The sequence below is a fragment of the Lepisosteus oculatus genome, chromosome 14 (assembly GCF_040954835.1).
Source record: "Lepisosteus oculatus isolate fLepOcu1 chromosome 14, fLepOcu1.hap2, whole genome shotgun sequence".
In the NCBI taxonomy this organism is placed as follows: domain Eukaryota; kingdom Metazoa; phylum Chordata; class Actinopteri; order Semionotiformes; family Lepisosteidae; genus Lepisosteus; species Lepisosteus oculatus.
The window spans coordinates 42,718,593-42,735,855 of record NC_090709.1 but is presented as its reverse complement, the minus strand read 5'-3'; the positions used below and the strand labels follow the sequence as shown (position 1 = coordinate 42,735,855).

Sequence of the window (17,263 nt, the reverse complement as noted above, 5' to 3'; positions counted from 1 at the left end):
TATCTTTGATGTATAATAGACCTCTACCCATATACGTATAATAGACCTCTAATGTTATCCGTATAAAAGACCTCTAAAGTTATCCGGAACTCCAACAATATATGTATAATAGTCCTCTAAATTTATCCGTATAATAGAACTCCAACCATTTATGTATAATGAACGTCTAAACATAGACGTATAATTGACGTATAACTTTAGACGTATATTAGAATTTCATTCTAGACGAATTGTAGACCACATTTAGACGTCTAAGGTATGCGTTTAATAGACGTATATTATACGTCTTTTGCCCACTGGGTAAACGAGCGTCCACTGATCCTCTATTCGTAAGTACCGGAGCATTTCTCTTTGCAAAATATACATGCCAGAACCTACAGCTGAAACGGTCACTTTTTTTTAACGCCGCAAAGAGCTGGTAAAAGGCTGGCCTCTCTGTAAAACGACCACTAAGATCTAAACACTGTCTCGTTCCATTAAAGTACCCGCAATCCTCCCGACTACCCGCTACAACCAGTACACCGCCACTTTTTAATTAGGAACGATACTAATTAATGAGTGAACCCTCTACGATAACGTTGCTTTATCGGCCCTATACGATTTCTGGCATGAGGAATTGGTCTTGTCGCAGACCCCTGCTGGCTCTCCAGGAGACACACAAGACGGGGAGAGAGAGCAGCTGGGGGGGTCAGAGCGCAGGGTCAGCACCCCTGGAGCAGCTGGGGTTCAGGGCCTCGCTCAGGGGGGGCCCAACGGAGTAGGATTCCTCTGCCGGCTGCGGGATTTGAACCGGCAAACCCCTCCCAGCCCCGGGCGCAGATCCTGAGCCCCAGAGCCGCCTCTGCATAACCGAGGAGCCCGATCTCGCAGAGGAGACGGAGACTATGATTGTGCCGATCCGTTTCATCTTTGCGTTACCTTGGCGCTGTCTGCCAGGACCTACAGACCAGATGAAAACAGACCTCCCCAGGCGCTGGGGGCGGTCTCTGAGGACGAACGTCAGCAGGAGCACGGCGCCTGCGGGCGAGGGGCGAGGGGCGTGGGGCTGTCGGCTCGGAGAGTGCGGGGTTTCTTCACGCAGAAAGCTGTAACCACGGCGAGAGGCGTGCAGTTTTCTCCGATATCCTGATCCGCAGTTAGGTTTTTTCTCCACCCCTCCAACAAGACGACAGAGCTGTTGCCGAGGAACAGGAGCAGCTGGAGATCACCGGGGCGGACGTCTACCTACCCACACCCCAACCAGCGACAGGTGAGGACCTCTGGCTGTTGCCTTTCCATGCGGTTTTTTTTGTTGTTGTTTAAATTAAAACAATCAAAAATTATTATTCAAGACGGTTTGGGTTAACAGTAAATCAGAAACAAGCATACAAAAAAAACAAACAAACCCCGCACCCATCAGCCCAAGAACAGCCGAGACATTGAACCAAAAAAAAAAAATATATTGAAACTTGACGTTTAACAGTTCTCCTCGTTGAGGGGGGAAAAAGGAGTCACGTTATTTCAATTTCTCAGTAATAATTCATAGGATCGCCGATCAAAAGGAGCGAAAATAAACGCCGGGTTGAAAGTTAAATTGCAATTGAAATAAGGCGTGGGCACGATTCTCGTCCACGGATCCCGGCAGCTGATAGCGCAGCTTGTCTTTTTACCGGAGTGAGCAGCAGAAAGTATCATGAGCGTTAAGTTTAGATCCGTTATTTAATCATTATCAGGCACCGTGCTGAAGGAATCATCTTTTAGGTATGGTAACTCAGGTTACAGTTGAACTTTGCGCTCGAATTCCGGCTCTTGGCCGAGAAGTTAAAAATTCACCAGTTTCCAGGTCGCAAATCTTTACTGTGGTATTTCATTCTTCTACGGTAATGCTGATGATAATACTAGAAACGGCTTTTGATAACTGCTATAATTAATAATTGGGTACTCTTATAGAGCGCTTTTCTGGACACTCCACTCAAAGCGCTTGACAGGTGAGGGGGAATCCCACTACCGCCACCAGTGTGCAGCCCCCACCTGGATGATGGCTGCTGGCTCTTGATCTCTATGTAGACTTTTATTTGAATTTGTGGTTGGCTTTTTCCTAATGGGGTTTTAAAACGGACAGCGACGGGGCTTCAGTGCGCGGCCGGACTTTTTTTAAAAAATGGCGAAACCGGTTTGCGGCTGGAGAGATGCACCAAGCTTTTAAAGAGGAGACGTTTTAACGCTAGCCCGGTGTTTCTCGAGAACTGTTCAGGAGAGTCACAGGGGGGGTCTGTTTCTGTCTATTTCCTTCTCTCCATTTGCGCTGAAAACGCACTGAGCGCGGTCTTCACAGGCGGCAGCCGATATCGCCGAGCAATTTGGCATGTAGCTGTTCAAAAGGATCTTGCGCTTACTTTAATGCTACAATACAGTGTTCCGTCGCCTTCCTGGTGATGTCCTGCAAGAATCTCAGAACGGGGTTCCGAGATCATGCGGATGGATTTTCAGATTTAGTATTTTTAAGCGAATATCCCGATTTTAGCTTTTCGGACGAGGGCGTAGCTAGGACGACAGCGTGAGGTGAGGTGTTCTGGAGTGAGCAACAAAAATGACCTTGAGCGTTAAGTTATGATCCGTTATTTAATCATTATCAGGCACCGTGCTGAAGGAATCATCTTCTAGGTATGGTTCGCCGACGGCGCCTCAGGTTACAGTTGAACTTTGCGCTCGAATTCCAGCTCTTGGTCGAGAAGTTAAAAATTCACCAGTTTTCAGGTCGCAAATCTTTACTGTGGTATTTAATTCTTCTACGGTAATGCTGACAATACTAGAAACGGCTTTTGATCTCTATGTAAACTTGTATTTGAGTTTTGGTAGCTTTTTTTCTCATGGGTTTTTAACGGATATCAACAGGGCTTCAGTGCGCGTCTGGACTTTTAAAATGAACGGGGTTCCGAGATCATGCGGATGGATTTTCAGATTGAGTATTTTTAAGCGAATATCATGATTTTAGCTTTTCTGACAAGAGCGTAGCTAGGACGACACCGCCGCAGGTGAGTTGTCCTCCTTATGAATACCGTTTTGGCAGCGCAAAACGAGAAATTGTCTTGGAAAAGAAAAAACAGCTACACATCTTAAAAATTAACAATCCCAGGGCGTTTCTCGAAAAGAGTAGAAGTGTAACCCCGGCGTCCTGGCCAAATTTCCCATGGGCCCTTACCAATCATGGCCTCCTAATAACCCCCCTCTCTGAACTGGCTCCATCCCTCTGCTCTCCTCCCCACTGAGAGCTGCTGTGTGGGGAGCGTTCTGGCGGACTATGGCTGCCGTCGCCTCATCCAGGTGGGGGCTGCACATTGGTGGCGGTAGTGGGATTCCCCATGACCTGTAAAGCGCTTTGAGTGGAGTGTCCAGAAAAGCGCTATATAAGTGTAAGCAATTATTATTATTGTTAAAGTTGATGTCCTTCGTCTCGACTAACTCTCTGTATTTTAATGATTCTCAGTACATCTGCAGTCTTGTTCGAAGAGCTTGGCTTCCTTGTGGAGCCTCGTTCCCTTGTCTTGACGTTAATGAAGAGCTCAGGGCTGCGAATTGTTTTTTTCTCATTTATATGTTTTTCTTTTTTATGCAGGGAGAATGGGGACCTGCAAATTTTTGCCATATTTTCTAGCTGGAGTGGCGTTTTCACTAGGGTAAGTGTGATTAAAACTTTCTTTTACTTCTGTGTCTGTTACACTTATATAGCGCTTGCTATAATGGCTTACACTTATAGAGCGCTTTTCTGGACACTCCACTCAAAGCGCTTGACAGGTCAGGGGGAATCCCACTACCGCCACCAATGTGCAGCCCCCACCTGGATGATGCGACGGCAGCCATAGTGCGCCAGAACGCTCCCCACACAGCAGCTCTCAGTGGGGAGGAGAGCAGAGGGATGAAGCCAGTTCAGAGAGGGGGGTTATTAGGAGGCCATGATTGGTAAGGGCCAATGAGAAATTTGGCCAGGATGCCGGGGTTACACCCCTACTCTTTTCGAGAAACGCCCTGGGATTTTTAATGACCACAGAGAGTCAGGACCTCGGTTTTACATCTCATCCGAAGGACGGCGCCTGTTTACAGTCTAGTGTCCCCCATCACTATACTTGGGCATCAGGACCCACACAGACCGCAGGGTGAGAGCGCCCCCTGCTGGCCCCACTCACACCTCTCCCAGCAGCAGCCTTAGTTTTTCCCAGGAGTCTCCCCTCCAGGTACTGACCAGGCTCACACCTGCTGGGCTCCAGTGGGGGGCTGGCAGCTGGGAGCTGCAGGGTGAGATGGCTGCTGGGGTGAGTGAGTTGACCACAGTTGGGCTGATGATGGAAGAGATAACTGTTGTTCTCTTTTTTTTCTTCCCCCACTCACAGGGTCCTCTGGATGCACCAGACCTTCACCACCTCTCCGTTGCGGAGGTAGGGGCTACGGGATGAGCCGGAACTGGGAACCCCAAAGTTCCTTGAAGGAACAGCAGCGAAACTAGCGGCCATGTTCCTGTCCTCTGTCTGGCAGAACAAGGAACAAATCTAATTAAGTAATTAAGGACTCGGGTACAAGGAGAACCAGAAGCCTCTTGGGCTGCCAGGATGTGAGGTCTTGTCCCCCCCAACACACATCTCCAGGTTAAACAGTTTCTGTCATGGGCACTAGGAGCTCATTTTGGAATTAAGACCGTACAGGTGACAAGCTAGAGGAGACCAGTTTGGTCCAACGGTCTCGAATTGGGGTTTGTTGCTAATGGGAGGAGCTCACCCAGCTGTGTCTGGAGAGGAGCCAGGGTATCGGCTTCAACCACAGGGCTGGGCAGCTTGTTCCCCACCTCCACCACCCTTGGTGTACAGTAGTCTGCCCGGATTGGAGAATCTCATCCAGCTGTGTCTTGAGAGAAGCCGGGGTACTGGCTTCAACCACATGGCTGGGCAGCTTGTTCCCCACCCCCACCACCCTTGGTGTACAGTAGTCTGGCCGAATTGGAGAATCTCATCCAGCTGTATCTGGAGAGAAGCAAGGGTATCAGCTTCAACAACATGTTGGGCATCTTGTACACCAAGGGTGGTGGGGGTGGGGAACAAAATGGCTTCTCTCAAGACACAGCTGGGTGAGCTCCTCCAATCTGGAGAGACTACTGTACACCAAGGGTGGTGGGGGTGGGGAACAACCTGCCCAGCCATGTGGTTGAAGCCAATACCCTGGCTTCTCTGAAGACACAGCTGGATGAGATCCTCCAATCCGGGCAGACTACTGTTCCCCACCCCCACCACCGTTGGTGTACAGTAGTCTGCCCAGATTGGAGGATCTCATCCAGCTGTGTCTGGAGAGAAGCCAAGGTATCGGCTTGAACTACATGGCTGGGCAGCTTGTTCAACCCCCTCCACCCTTGATGGCTGATGTCGTGTCACATACAACAACAGGTGTCGCTTCAAAAAATGCTCTCAAGCCAGAACCAGATATCTACAACAGTGACAAATACAGCTTGCAGAAAAATACACTTTTTTTGGTACATCTGTCAGAACTGTTTCCCCATTTGTGATGGAACAGAAAAGACTTTGAGATCGGCCAGTGTTACAGATATGCTTGATTTTTTCCTCAACAGATATCTGGATGTATCCCTGCTGGAAATTCCCCATCGCTCCCCAGAGTATGTATGCTTTTCTACATTTGTTATACAGTGAACAAGCACCGCTCTCTCTCTCTCTGCAATAACAGATGATTCACTTAAATGTTCACCATAACTCCCTAAATGTTATCTAGATTCTCTGGTAGTGCAGAGTGCTACTCTGAAAGTAGGGTATGTAAATCTGAGATGATAGTATTTGTATCATTTCAAAACATGGTTTTGCAAGTTAACTTTCACGGTAGGGTCTGCGAAATGCTTTATTTCTCGCACGAGAGATCTTGGCACCCCGGTCTCAGTTAAGGGGTAGGAAGGCTAATTGTTCAAAGAGTCGATGAGCCCTGTGGTGAAACAAGATTTCTCAGCAAGCGCCGCGCGATGGATCCGCTGTGTTCCTGAAGCATTTCACTTGCAACCCACTGGTTACTGAGAGTGATCCTATCTACCTTGGCCTTGGGTTCTGTGGGTTTGTGGATTTGGCTCCTCCAACTTGAATGAAGCTGCTGTCGGTACCCTACACAAGGGACTTCTCCTCAGCAGCGGGTGCCGTCAAAATACCCCAGCTGCAGAAATAGGCGCAAAAATTGTCGTGGAATTTGATCAAAGAAGAGTCAGGAGAGGTATTCTCATTCCCTCAGTAAGGTCTTGATTCATATTGCCATACAGTAATAATTGCTTACACTTCTAGAGCGCTTTTCTGGACACTCCACTCGAAGCGCTGGACAGGTCAGGGGGAATCCCACTACCGCCACCAGTGCGCAGCCCCCACCTGGATGATGCGACGGCAGCCATAGTGCGCCAGAACGCTCCCCACACAGCAGCTCTCAGTGGGGAGGAGAGCAGAGGGATGAAGCCAGTTCAGAGAGGGGGGTTATTAGGAGGCCATGATGGGTGAGGGGCCAATGGGAAATTTGGCCAGGACGCCGGGGTTACACCCCTACTCTTTTCGAGAGACGCCCTGGGATTTTTAATGAGCACAGAGAGTCAGGACCTCGGTTTGACGTCTCATCCGAAGGACGGCGCCTGTTTACAGTCTAGTGTCCCCCGTCACTATACTGGGGCATCAGGACCCACACAGACCGCAGGGTGAAAGCACCCCCTGCTGGCCCCCACTCACACCTCTTCCAGCAGCAGCCTTAGTTTTTCCCAGGAGTCTCCCCTCCAGGTGCTGACCAGGCTCACACCTGCTGAGCTTCAGTGGGGGGCTGCCAGCTGGGAGTTGTGGAGTGATAGGGCTGCTGGTAATATGGGAAAAAGCCATCACTGGTCTGTGCAGAGAAGTGAAAGCTGATTCAAAAGCAAGCAGGGAGAGCACCTTGTTTTATATCTTTTTTTAAGCCTGATGCAACGCTTCAGGGACAAGCGAAGCAGTCATTTTTCATTCCTGATTGGTTTCTGCTTTAAGCAGAGAAGAGCAGTTATTCACATAGTTTCTCATACTCTGTTCTTCAGGCAGCAGAGATAAACTTTGTTTTAAACACCCCGTGCCCTTGACGAGCTGGGGGTGCTCTCACACTGTGTTCTAAGTATCTGGCTGCCTCTGTAGCACAGTTCTGTCCCCCAAACGACATTTTGAGGATGAAACACTTGTTCTCCCCAACTTTCCATTACAAAATGCAAATCCCTTTGGATCCAAGTGTTGGTATTGGGTGGAAAAAAATCGGAAAACTGTTTCTGCTGAAGAATTCCAAAGGGTTCCGAATTTTGTGCTCCGAGAAATGGAACAACAGGTCCTATTCTGAGAATAGCTGATAGCTACAGTTGCACGCGACTCTCTTTTATCAGGGAGGAGATAGTCCATTGTGAAACGAACTGTTCCCTTAGGGCACCAACAACCGAAATCGCCTCAGAAAATATCTTGTAGACTTTTTTGTTTTTCTGCTGGAATATCTGCTATTGTTTCGGCCTGTATGAATAAATTGGTGTGCATCTCGCTGTATAAAAAGGGGGAAAACTGCTGTGTTCAATTTGAGCTTAATTCAGAACTGTATTCTGTACTGTGCTCCTGTATGCATACTGTACATAAGGATCTGCTTTCCTGCTCACCTCAAGAACCTGATCTGAGCCAGCGGCCATCTCACCCTGCAACTCACAACTGGCAGCCCCTCCACTGGAGCTCAGCAGGTGTGAGCCTGGTCAGTACCTGGAGGGGAGACCTCCTGGGAAAAACTAAGGCTGCTGCTGGAAGAGGTGTTAGTGGGGCCAGCAGGGGGCGCTCTCACCCTGTGGTCTGTGTGGGTCCTGATGCCCCAGTATAGTGAGGGGGACACTGGACTGTAAACAGGTGCCGTCCTTCGGATGAGACGTCAAACCGAGGTCCTGACTCTCTGTGGTCATTAAAAATCCCTGGGCGTTTCTCGAATAGAGTAGGGGTGTAACCCCGGCGTCCTGGCCAAATTTCCCATTGGCCCTTACCCATCATGGCCTCCTAATAACCCCCCTCTCTGAACTGGCATCATCCCTCTGCTCTCCTCCCCACTGAGAGCTGCTGTGTGGGGAGCGTACTGGCGCACTATGGCTGCCGTCGCATCATCCAGGTGGTGGGGGCTGCACACTGGTGGCGGTAGTGGGATTCCCCCTGAGCTGTACAGCGCTTTGAGTGGAGTGTCCAGCAAAGCGCTCTATAAGCGTGAGCAATTATTACTGTCGTTGTGTGGTTTCCACTACACATTGCTGTCCTGTCTAGCCATAATTAAGGAGGCAAACGAGCGCTTGGTCATTCGTACTGCAATGAGCACCCTGCACTCAAGAGGGCTAAAGACGAATTTGATGAAGCTGTGAGACCGGATAATAAGCGAGAGTAAAACTGAGAATAAACTGAGAGGGCTGATTTTGACCCCTGACCTCTGCACGACCTTAGCTACACGCGACACCCCAGCAATGCGGCTCACGGCTGTCATTTTGAATTCAACAGAAGAGGGTGTGACGACGTCCAAGGGATCAGTGTCAGTCCGGAGGGGTGAGTGCCTCGGTTTGTCCGCCTTTCTGATCAACTGGAGCTGCCAGCTTAAGTCGTATCTGTTGAATTCAGAAACGTAACTCGGGTTCAGATCGAGAGAGGAGTCTTTATTGTGTACACAGGGCGCAAGCACATACAGTAGCAGATTAGCAAAGTGGAGCTCAAATTGCAGTGGGTCTTGCTCGCTTATGTATGGTATTGTAAGCAGGCTGGGGGGAGGAGATCATTATCGTTAGGGTCGCTAAGCAACAGAGTGGTCAGCAGGAGTCCAAGGGCGAGAAATAAGGAAAACATAGCAGAGTTAGCAAGGAGTACTCCCAGAACCTTGGGGCCTGTGTGACTACGGAACTGGAAAACCTTTTGTCGCTCGGTAGAAACCTTTGAACTCTTTATCACCTCATATCCACCTCAGTGCCAGCAGCTGTATCACTCTGTAACTCCCAGCTGGCAGCCCCCCCCCCCACTGGAGCTCAGCAGGTGTGAGCCTGGTCAGTACCTGGAGGGGAGACTCCTGGGAAAAACTAAGGTTGCTGCTGGGAGAGGTGTGAGTGGGGCCAGCAGGGGGCGCTCTCACCCTGCGGTCCGTGTGAGTCCTGATGCCCCAGTATAGTGACGGGGGACACTGGACTGTAAACAGGCGCCGTCCTTCGGGTGAGACGTCAAACCGAGGTCCTGACTCTCTGTGCTCATTAACAATCCCGGGGCGTCTCTCGAAAAGAGTAGGGGTGTCACCCCGGCGTCCTGGCCAAATTTCCCATGGGCCCTTACCCATCATGGCCTCCTAATAACCCCCCTCTCTGAACTGGCTTCATCCCTCTGCTCTCCTCCCCACTGAGAGCTGCTGTGTGGGGAGCGTTCTGGCGCACTATGGCTGCCGTCGCATCATCCAGGTGGGGGCTGCACACTGGTGGCGGTAGTGGGATTCCCCATGACCTGTAAAGCGCTTTGAGTGGAGTGTCCAGAAAAGCGCTCTATAAGTGTAAGCAATTATTATTATTATTACCTGGACAAGTTGTCTCCTTCATTTCCAGAGCTACAAAGCCCTTCCTTCCAGAGTCAGGGGGAGAAAAGAGGAACTGGTCTGCTTGTCTGAGCAGTAGTAAAGAACGAACACGTGGAACAGAATTCTACAGGCCTGCGCTTTTCAAATTTCCGGACCTAAAATATGTCTCTTCCTTTTTCCAGGTTGGTTTACAAACAGAGGAGAGTGATGGATCCCCCGTGAGTACCCTCTTGTCGAGGCGAGACCCTTCAGATCCGATTTCAAAGGGAAAAAAAAAGCCGGTTTTTGGAGAACCTGCTAAGAACGTCTCCACTGGTCTCCATCGAGAAAATCTTCCTCATTCCCTTCACATGTGGTGGTGTGAAAAAGCGTTTCCCACCTCCCTTCCTGATTCGCGTTGGTCACACTGCAATGTCGCAGCTCAGCGAACAAATTGAAATACTCGACCAAGAGAACACAAGTAAACCACAAAGTGCAGTTTTTTTTTAAATGAAGGTTTTTATTATTAAGGGGTTGGGGGGCGGGAACCCCAAACCTACATGGCCCTGTGGGGAAAAAGTGATCGTCCCCTCTGTTATATCTTCAAACTTCGGCTTGAGGTTCACGAACAATTACTCCGTTTCTCATTTGTGCCCGAATTTCGTTGGATCGCGGCACGACCTCTGGCTTTTGAGGATCTTTTGGTCCGCTTCACTTCGTCAGGCGGGTCCTATCGAAGTGATTTCTTGATTGGGAACGGGTGTGGCGGCAATCAGGCCTGGGTGTGGCTAGAGAAATTGAACTCGGCTTTCCAAGGATGATTTATGTTTTAACAGGGCTGGGTGGCAATCACTTTTTCACACAGGGCCGTGTACAAGTAGATTTGGATTTTTTTCCTCCCCCTTAATATTAAAAACCTTCGTTTAAAGAAAACTGCATTTTGTGTTTCCTTGTGTTCTCCTTGTCGAATATGTCAATTTTTTGGGGACGATCTGAAACATTTCAGTGTGACCAACCTGCAAAAAAGAAATCAGGAAGGGGGCAAACACTTTTTCACACCACTGGACCTCCATAGCTTTTCTCACACAGTCTATCCATCTCTTTCTAGGCCAGCCTCTTCCTCTGTCACCTTCCACCTCAGATCCCATCGCCCTCTTTGTTACTTCCTCAACGTCCCTCCTCGCGATCTGTCCGTACCGCCGTAACCTCGCCTCTCGCATCTTCTCCACCACATCCACATGATTTCCTCATTTCTGATCTTACCCTTCATTGAAATCTGCAGAATCCGTCTCAACAGCCTTTGTTGTTTAGCAGCCATGTCACCCTGCAACTCACAATTGGCAGCCTCCTCCCCACTGGAGCTCAGCAGGTGGGAGCCTGGTCAGTACCTGGAGGGGAGACCTCCTGGGAAAAACTGAGGTTGCTGCTGGGAGAGGTGTGAGTGGGGCCAGCAGGGGGCGCTCTCACCCTGCGGTCTGTGTGGGTCCTGATGCCCCAGTATAGTGACGGGGGACACTGGACTGTAAACAGGCGCCGTCCTTCGGATGAGACGTCAAACCGAGGTCCTGACTCTCTGTGGTCATTAACAATCCCAGGGCGTCTCTCGAAAAGAGTAGGGGTGTAACCCCGGCGTCCTGGCCAAATTTCCCATTGGCCCTCACCCATCATGGCCTCCTAATAATCCCCCCTCTCTGAACTGGCTTCATCCCTCTGCTCTCCTCCCCACTGAGAGCTGGTGTGTGGGGAGCGTTCTGGCGCACTATGGCTGCCGTCGCATCATCCAGGTGGGGTGCACATTGGTGGCGGTAGTGGGATTCCCCGTGACCTGTAAAGCGCTTTGAGTGGAGTGTCCAGAAAAGCGCTGTATAAGTGTCAGCAATTATTATTATTATTATTATTATTATTATCCTCAATTCAGTTCTTCTCCTCAAGTTCTCTTCCCTCTTTCCCAACTGCCGAGCAATCAGCTCCACACAGTAGTACGGGTCTAATCAGGGTCTTGTACATTTTGCATTTTGTCTAGGAATTTTCCTGTCACCGATGAATCCAGTCATTTCTCTCCACCTGTTCCATCCAGCTTTCACTCGCCGAAAACTAAAAAAAAAGATTGTTTTTTGAGGGTGCACACTGGGAATCAGATCTCCGTGACAAAAGGCATGCGCTGACATTCTAGGGCCAAAACACGACCCGTTTCAAATCAAGCGCCAAGGCGTGCACTCTTGTGAAAGCTCAGTAGAGTCCCCACGTTGGCCCTGTGACTTGTGACCCTTCCTGCTCACTAGTCACTGTGCACGAGCGAATACGGACAGCGGACATTTCGCCACGGAGATGGCCTAACGCGACCTGCAAGAAGTGTTTGCCGGCCAATGGCGTCTCGAAATCGAGGGCAAGGTTTCCGTTCGCTGTCGTGGGATTTTCTCGAAGAAGAGCCGGGAGGGGTGTTCTCCTTCACTCGGCGAGGTCTTGATTCGTATTGCAATGTGGGAAAAAGCCGTCTGTGCAGAGAAGTGAGGGCTGATTCAAAAGCAAGCAGGGAGAGCTCCTTGTTTCAGATCTCTTTTTCAGCTGATGCACCTGGCGAAGAAAAGTCTTCACTCGGGTGAGGTGTGGTCAAGCACAGTCCTGTGCATGCGCATGGGTAGGATAAAATCATACTGATCTGACAGCAACCTCTCATACTGATCTGAGTGTAACCTCTCATACTGATCTGAGAGCAGCCTCTCATACTGATCTGAGTGTAACCTCTCACACTGATCTGAGAGCAGCCTCTCGTACTGATCTGAGAGTAACCTCTCGTACTGATCTGAGTGTAACCTCTCGTACTGATCTGAGAGCAGCCTCTCGTACTGATCTGAGAGCAGCCTCTCGTACTGATCTGAGAGTAACCTCTCGTACTGATCTGAGAGCAAACTCTCGTACTGATCTGAGAGCAGCCTCTCGTACTGATCTGAGAGCAGCCTCTCGTACTGATCTGAGAGCAGCCTCTCGTACTGATCTGAGAGTAACCTCTCGTACTGATCTGAGAGTAACCTCTCGTACTGATCTGAGAGCAACCTCTCGTACTGATCTGAGAGCAGCCTCTCGTACTGATCTGAGAGCAACCTCTCGTACTGATATGAGTGTAACCTCTCGTACTGATCTGAGAGCAACCTCTCGTACTGATCTGTGAGCAGCCTCTCGTACTGATCTGAGAGCAGCCTCTCGTACTGATCTGAGAGCAGCCTCTCGTACTGATCTGAGAGCAGCCTCTCGTACTGATCTGAGAGTAACCTCTCGTACTGATCTGAGAGTAACCTCTCATACTGATCTGAGAGTAACCTCTCGTACTGATCTGAGAGCAGCCTCTCGTACTGATCTGAGAGTAACCTCTCGTACTGATCTGAGAGTAACCTCTCGTACTGATCTGAGAGCAACCTCTCGTACTGATCTGAGAGCAGCCTCTCGTACTGATCTGAGAGTAACCTCTCGTACTGATATGAGTGTAACCTCTCGTACTGATCTGAGAGTAACCTCTCATACTGATCTGAGTGTAACCTCTCATACTGATCTGAGAGTAACCTCTCATACTGATCTGAGAGTAACCTCTCATACTGATCTGAGAGCAGCCTCTCCACCGAGATGATAAACGCAATGAGTTTTATACAGCACACTCACACAGGAAAGCTCATTCTGAGTTTCCATATTAGGAGGTGTTTTTCTCCCCACCACCATTTCTTTGTGATTGACCACGTTCTTCATAAGAAGCAGTTTCACCTTGCATACAGACGAGAAGACGTGTATAAATAAAAGGTGTGAAACGAGTTGGAAATTCTGCTGTTGTAGCATTGATATCAAAAAGTCAGATAATACGCTCGCAATTGGTCTTTCATACTGTGGCTGGGTGAAAGGCATTTTTCAAAGCCAGCTGGTCACCATCTTATACACTTTTAAAGAGGTAAATGCTAAAATTCTCCCTCACAACGCTTCAAGGACAGGTGAAGCAGCCATTTTCCATTCCTGATAGGTGTTTGCTTGAAGCAAAGAAGAGCAGTTAATCAAACAGTTTCTCACACTCCCTTCTTCAAGCAGCAGAGAGAAACTTTATTTAAACACGCCGTGACGGGCTCTTGACGAGCTGGGGGTCCTCTCACACTCTGCTCTAAGCATCTGGCTGCTTCTGCGACACAGCTCTGTCCCTAAAGGGCCCTTTTAAAGGATAAAAGCCAAGTAACTTTCCATTACAGCGTGGTCAAAGCCATCATCTCCCAACGAATGCGTCAAGGGTCCGGGACATCCCGTTAGTGGGTTAGAGAGGGGAGACAGGCCGCCTGCCGTGGAACGATGGAGCCTTTCCAGACTTCTGATCGCCCCTCTCGTGTCCCAGGAGGAGAGACGTGCTGACCGTCACCCCCTGGCTGGCTCCCATCGTCTGGGAAGGGACCTTTGACCCCTTGATCGTCGACGGCCTCTACAAGCCCCTCGATCTGACCATCGCGACCACTGTCTTCGCGGTCGGCAAGTAAGACGTTTGTATCGCCACCAACCTTTCTCTTGTATAATAATAATAATAATAATAATTGCTTACACTTCTATAGCGCTTTTCTGGACACTCCACTCAAAGCGCTTTACAGGTCAGGGGGAATCCCACTACCGCCACCAGTGTGCAGCCCCCACCTGGATGATGCGACGGCAGCCATAGTGCGCCAGAACACTCCCCACACAGCAGCTCTCAGTGGGGAGAAGCTCAGTTCAGAGAGGGGGGTTATTAGGAGGCCATGATGGGTAAGGGCCAATGGGAAATTTGGCCAGGACACCAGGGTAACACCCCTACTCTTTTCGAGAAACGCCCTGGGATTGTTAATGACCACAGAGAGTCAGGACCTCGGTTTGACGTCTCATCCGAAGGACGGCGCCTGTTTACAGTCTAGTGTCCCCCGTCATTATACTGGGGCATCAGGACCCACACAGGCTGCACACTGGTGGTGGTAGTGGGATCCCCATGACCTGCAAAGCGCTTTGAGTGGACTGTCCAGAAAAGCGCTCTATAAGTGCAAGCAATTAAATTAAATTAATATTCATTGGCCCGTTTCATCGTTATGACAATTTGACCGCACTGCCGAAATGTCCCCCCCCCCCCTCGTTCAACAGCACCATTCCCAGACTCTGCCATTTTGCTCTTTTCCCAGGTACATGCGCTTCCTGAAGGGGTTCCTGGAGTCGGCGGAGAAGCACTACCTGGTGGGGTTCCGGGTGCACTACTACGTCTTCACCGACCAGCCGGGCGAGGTGCCGCGGGTGTCCCTGGGCCCCGGCAGGAACCTCACCGCCATCCGGGTGCCCAAGTTCGACCGCTGGCAGGAGATCTCCCTGCGGCGGATGGAGATCATCCGGAAGACCATCGAGGAGCAGATCCGGCGGGAGGCCCAGTATATCTACTGCCTGGACGTGGACATGTTCTTCCACGACCGCGTGGGGGCGGAGGTGCTGGACGAGCTGGTGGCCGCCCTCCACGCGTGGTTCTACCAAGAGGACCGCAACCGGTTCCCCTACGAGCGCCGGCCGGCCTCCGCCGCCAACGTCCCCCTTGACCAGGGTGATTTCTACTACCAGGCGGCCGTCTTTGGGGGTCTCGTGGACAATGTTTACCAGCTGGTCAAGACCTGCGAGGAGAACCTGCTGGTGGACAAGAGGAACGACATCGAGGCGGCCTGGCAAGAGGAGAGCCACCTCAACAAGTACCTGATCCGCCACAAGCCCACCAAGCTGCTCTCCCCCGAGTACATGTGGGACGACAACAAGCAGCGAGGGAATGAGGTCAAGGTCATCCGCTTCTCCACGCTCAACAAAAACCTGGCGGAAGTGCGGGACAACTAGACCAGACTAGACGATTCCGATTCACCCAATGCGCGTTGCTCTCCTCCGGGTACATGTGGGACGACAACAAGCAGCGCGCGGGAGAGGTCCAGCTCATCCGCTTCCAGACGATCAATAAAAACCCGGCGGAAGTGCGGGACAACTAGACCAGACTAGACGATTCCAATTCACCCGATGCGTGTTGCTCTCCTCCGAGTACATGTGGGACGACAACAAGCAGCGCGCGGGCGAGGTCCAGCTCATCCGCTTCTCGACGATCAATAAAAACCTGGCGGAAGTGCGGGACAACTAGACCAGACTAGATGACTCCGATTCACCCGATGCGCATTGCTCTCCTCCGAGTACATGTGGGGCGACAACAAGCAGCGTGCGGGCGAGGTCCAGCTCGTCCGCTTCTCGACGATCAATAAAAACCTGGCAGAAGTGCGGGACAACTAGACCAGACTAGACGATTCCAATTCACCCGATGCGTGTTGCTCTCCTCCGAGTACATGTGGGATGACAACAAGCAGCGCGCGGGCGAGGTCCAGCTCGTCCGCTTCCCGACGATCAACAAAAACCTGGCGGAAGAGCAGGACAACTAGACCAGACTAGACGATTCCGATTCACCCGATGTGCGTTGCTCTCCCATCCCTGCAGCTGATACCTGCCCAACCTGGAAATCCGACGGTAATACCGCGTCACGAGAGAGAGAGAGAGAGTCCAGTCATCCCTCTGCTCCCCAAATCATGTGTCTTGTTGTTTCGTCAGCACATGCACACATGAGTATGTGTGTGTGGTTATGGATGTTTTTGGTGGAGGTTAACTTCTTTTAATGTCTCATTTTCTGGAACTGAGCCTGTTAAAATTTACTGAAGTGTAAAAGCACGGGATGAAAAGCTTACAAACTCGTCCGTTGTTCGAAACCTGCCTTCTGCGGATGGTGTGGAGTAAGAATCCACTTTCTCTGCACCCCACGATCAGTCCCACAAAGCAGTTGGCCTTCACTCTTGTTTCTAGAACTTGTTAATGTCATCTGCTACTTTCTTTTTCCCAGTTAACACCAGCTTGTGAAATTTCCCCCATTGTCTCTGCTCACACGGACAACCTCAGACCCCACCTCCCCAGCCCTAATCTCTGGACAGGACCTGGAAATTGCAAAGAACAGGAGACTGTAGTTAGGAGCTAACTGATCTCAGGATCTCATCCAGATCCCTACTAGAATCCTTTAGTCTTTAGCTTTCAGAATGGTTCAGAATATCCAAGTATAAAATGGGATTCGGTGGCAATATACTGTAGTATACAGCTTAAGCAGCTTGCGTTAAGAGGCACTGTTTTTATAATGTCTGTATAAAAGCCTGAACTGCTTACTGTATGAGTGTGGAGTCTTTATACACAGGACTGTATGTCGTTGTGAATACAGATGCATTTTTAATCTGTCCTCCGATTTGGAGATAGGCATCCATCTAATCCCCAGTGTGATGGGATTGACCAAAGATGAATATGATGGATTTCTAGAGGTTTGCAGTGGCTTAACTTTGATTTCACATCATTAAAATTAAAAGATGTGATGCCCCTCTATTTTCTATCCACTTAATCCAATTTAGAGGGACAGGGGAGCCAGACCCTATCCCAGCGACCAACGGGCACAAGATGGGGTACAACTAGGACGAGACCCCAGTCAATGGCAGGGCAGGGCCGATTTTCCCAGAAGCCACTGGGAAATGTGCCAGTGGGAGGAAGGGACGGGGCCAATTTTCCCAGAAGCCACTGGGAAATGCGCCAGTGGGAGGAAGGGGTGGGGGCCAATTTTCCCAGAAGCCGGGAAATGTGCCAGTGGGAGGAAGGGGCGGGGGCCAATTTTCCCAGAAGCCACTGG

At 50.3% G+C, this 17,263-nt stretch overlaps 2 protein-coding genes across 4 annotated transcripts in view; one reads left to right on the top strand and one right to left on the bottom strand.

Moving 5' to 3' along the window:
• LOC107076061 (zinc finger protein 271-like) overlaps positions 1-17,263 on the bottom strand; it is a 179,142-nt gene that overhangs the window by 29,390 nt on the left and 132,489 nt on the right. The gene's annotated exons all lie outside the window — the stretch shown is intronic.
• Positions 1,019-17,190, top strand: LOC102698054 (globoside alpha-1,3-N-acetylgalactosaminyltransferase 1-like). Of its 3 annotated transcripts, none has more exons than XM_069198845.1 (8): positions 1,149-1,249; positions 3,596-3,656; positions 4,368-4,412; positions 5,591-5,635; positions 8,526-8,570; positions 9,756-9,791; positions 13,916-14,050; positions 14,718-17,190. In XM_069198845.1, the coding sequence occupies exons 2-8, from the start codon at positions 3,601-3,603 to the stop codon at positions 15,403-15,405; spliced, it is 1,050 nt and encodes a 349-aa protein (XP_069054946.1). In that variant the 5' UTR covers positions 1,149-1,249; positions 3,596-3,600; the 3' UTR covers positions 15,406-17,190. The 3 variants fall into 3 exon arrangements, with proteins under 3 accessions (XP_069054945.1, XP_069054946.1, XP_069054944.1); XM_069198843.1 differs by lacking the exon at positions 1,149-1,249 and adding an exon at positions 2,808-3,014; XM_069198844.1 differs by lacking the exon at positions 8,526-8,570 and having other exon boundaries at positions 1,019-1,249; positions 14,718-17,189.

Coding starts and splice junctions, on each gene's coding strand:
- LOC102698054 (XM_069198845.1), top strand. CDS start 3,601: ATGGGGACCTGCAAATTTTTGCCATATTTTCTAGCTGGAGTGGCGTTT. Junction 9,792..13,915: donor AGGAGAGTGATGGATCCCCC/GTGAGTACCCTC, acceptor CTCGTGTCCCAG/GAGGAGAGACGTGCTGACCG. Junction 14,051..14,717: donor ACTGTCTTCGCGGTCGGCAA/GTAAGACGTTTG, acceptor CTCTTTTCCCAG/GTACATGCGCTTCCTGAAGG.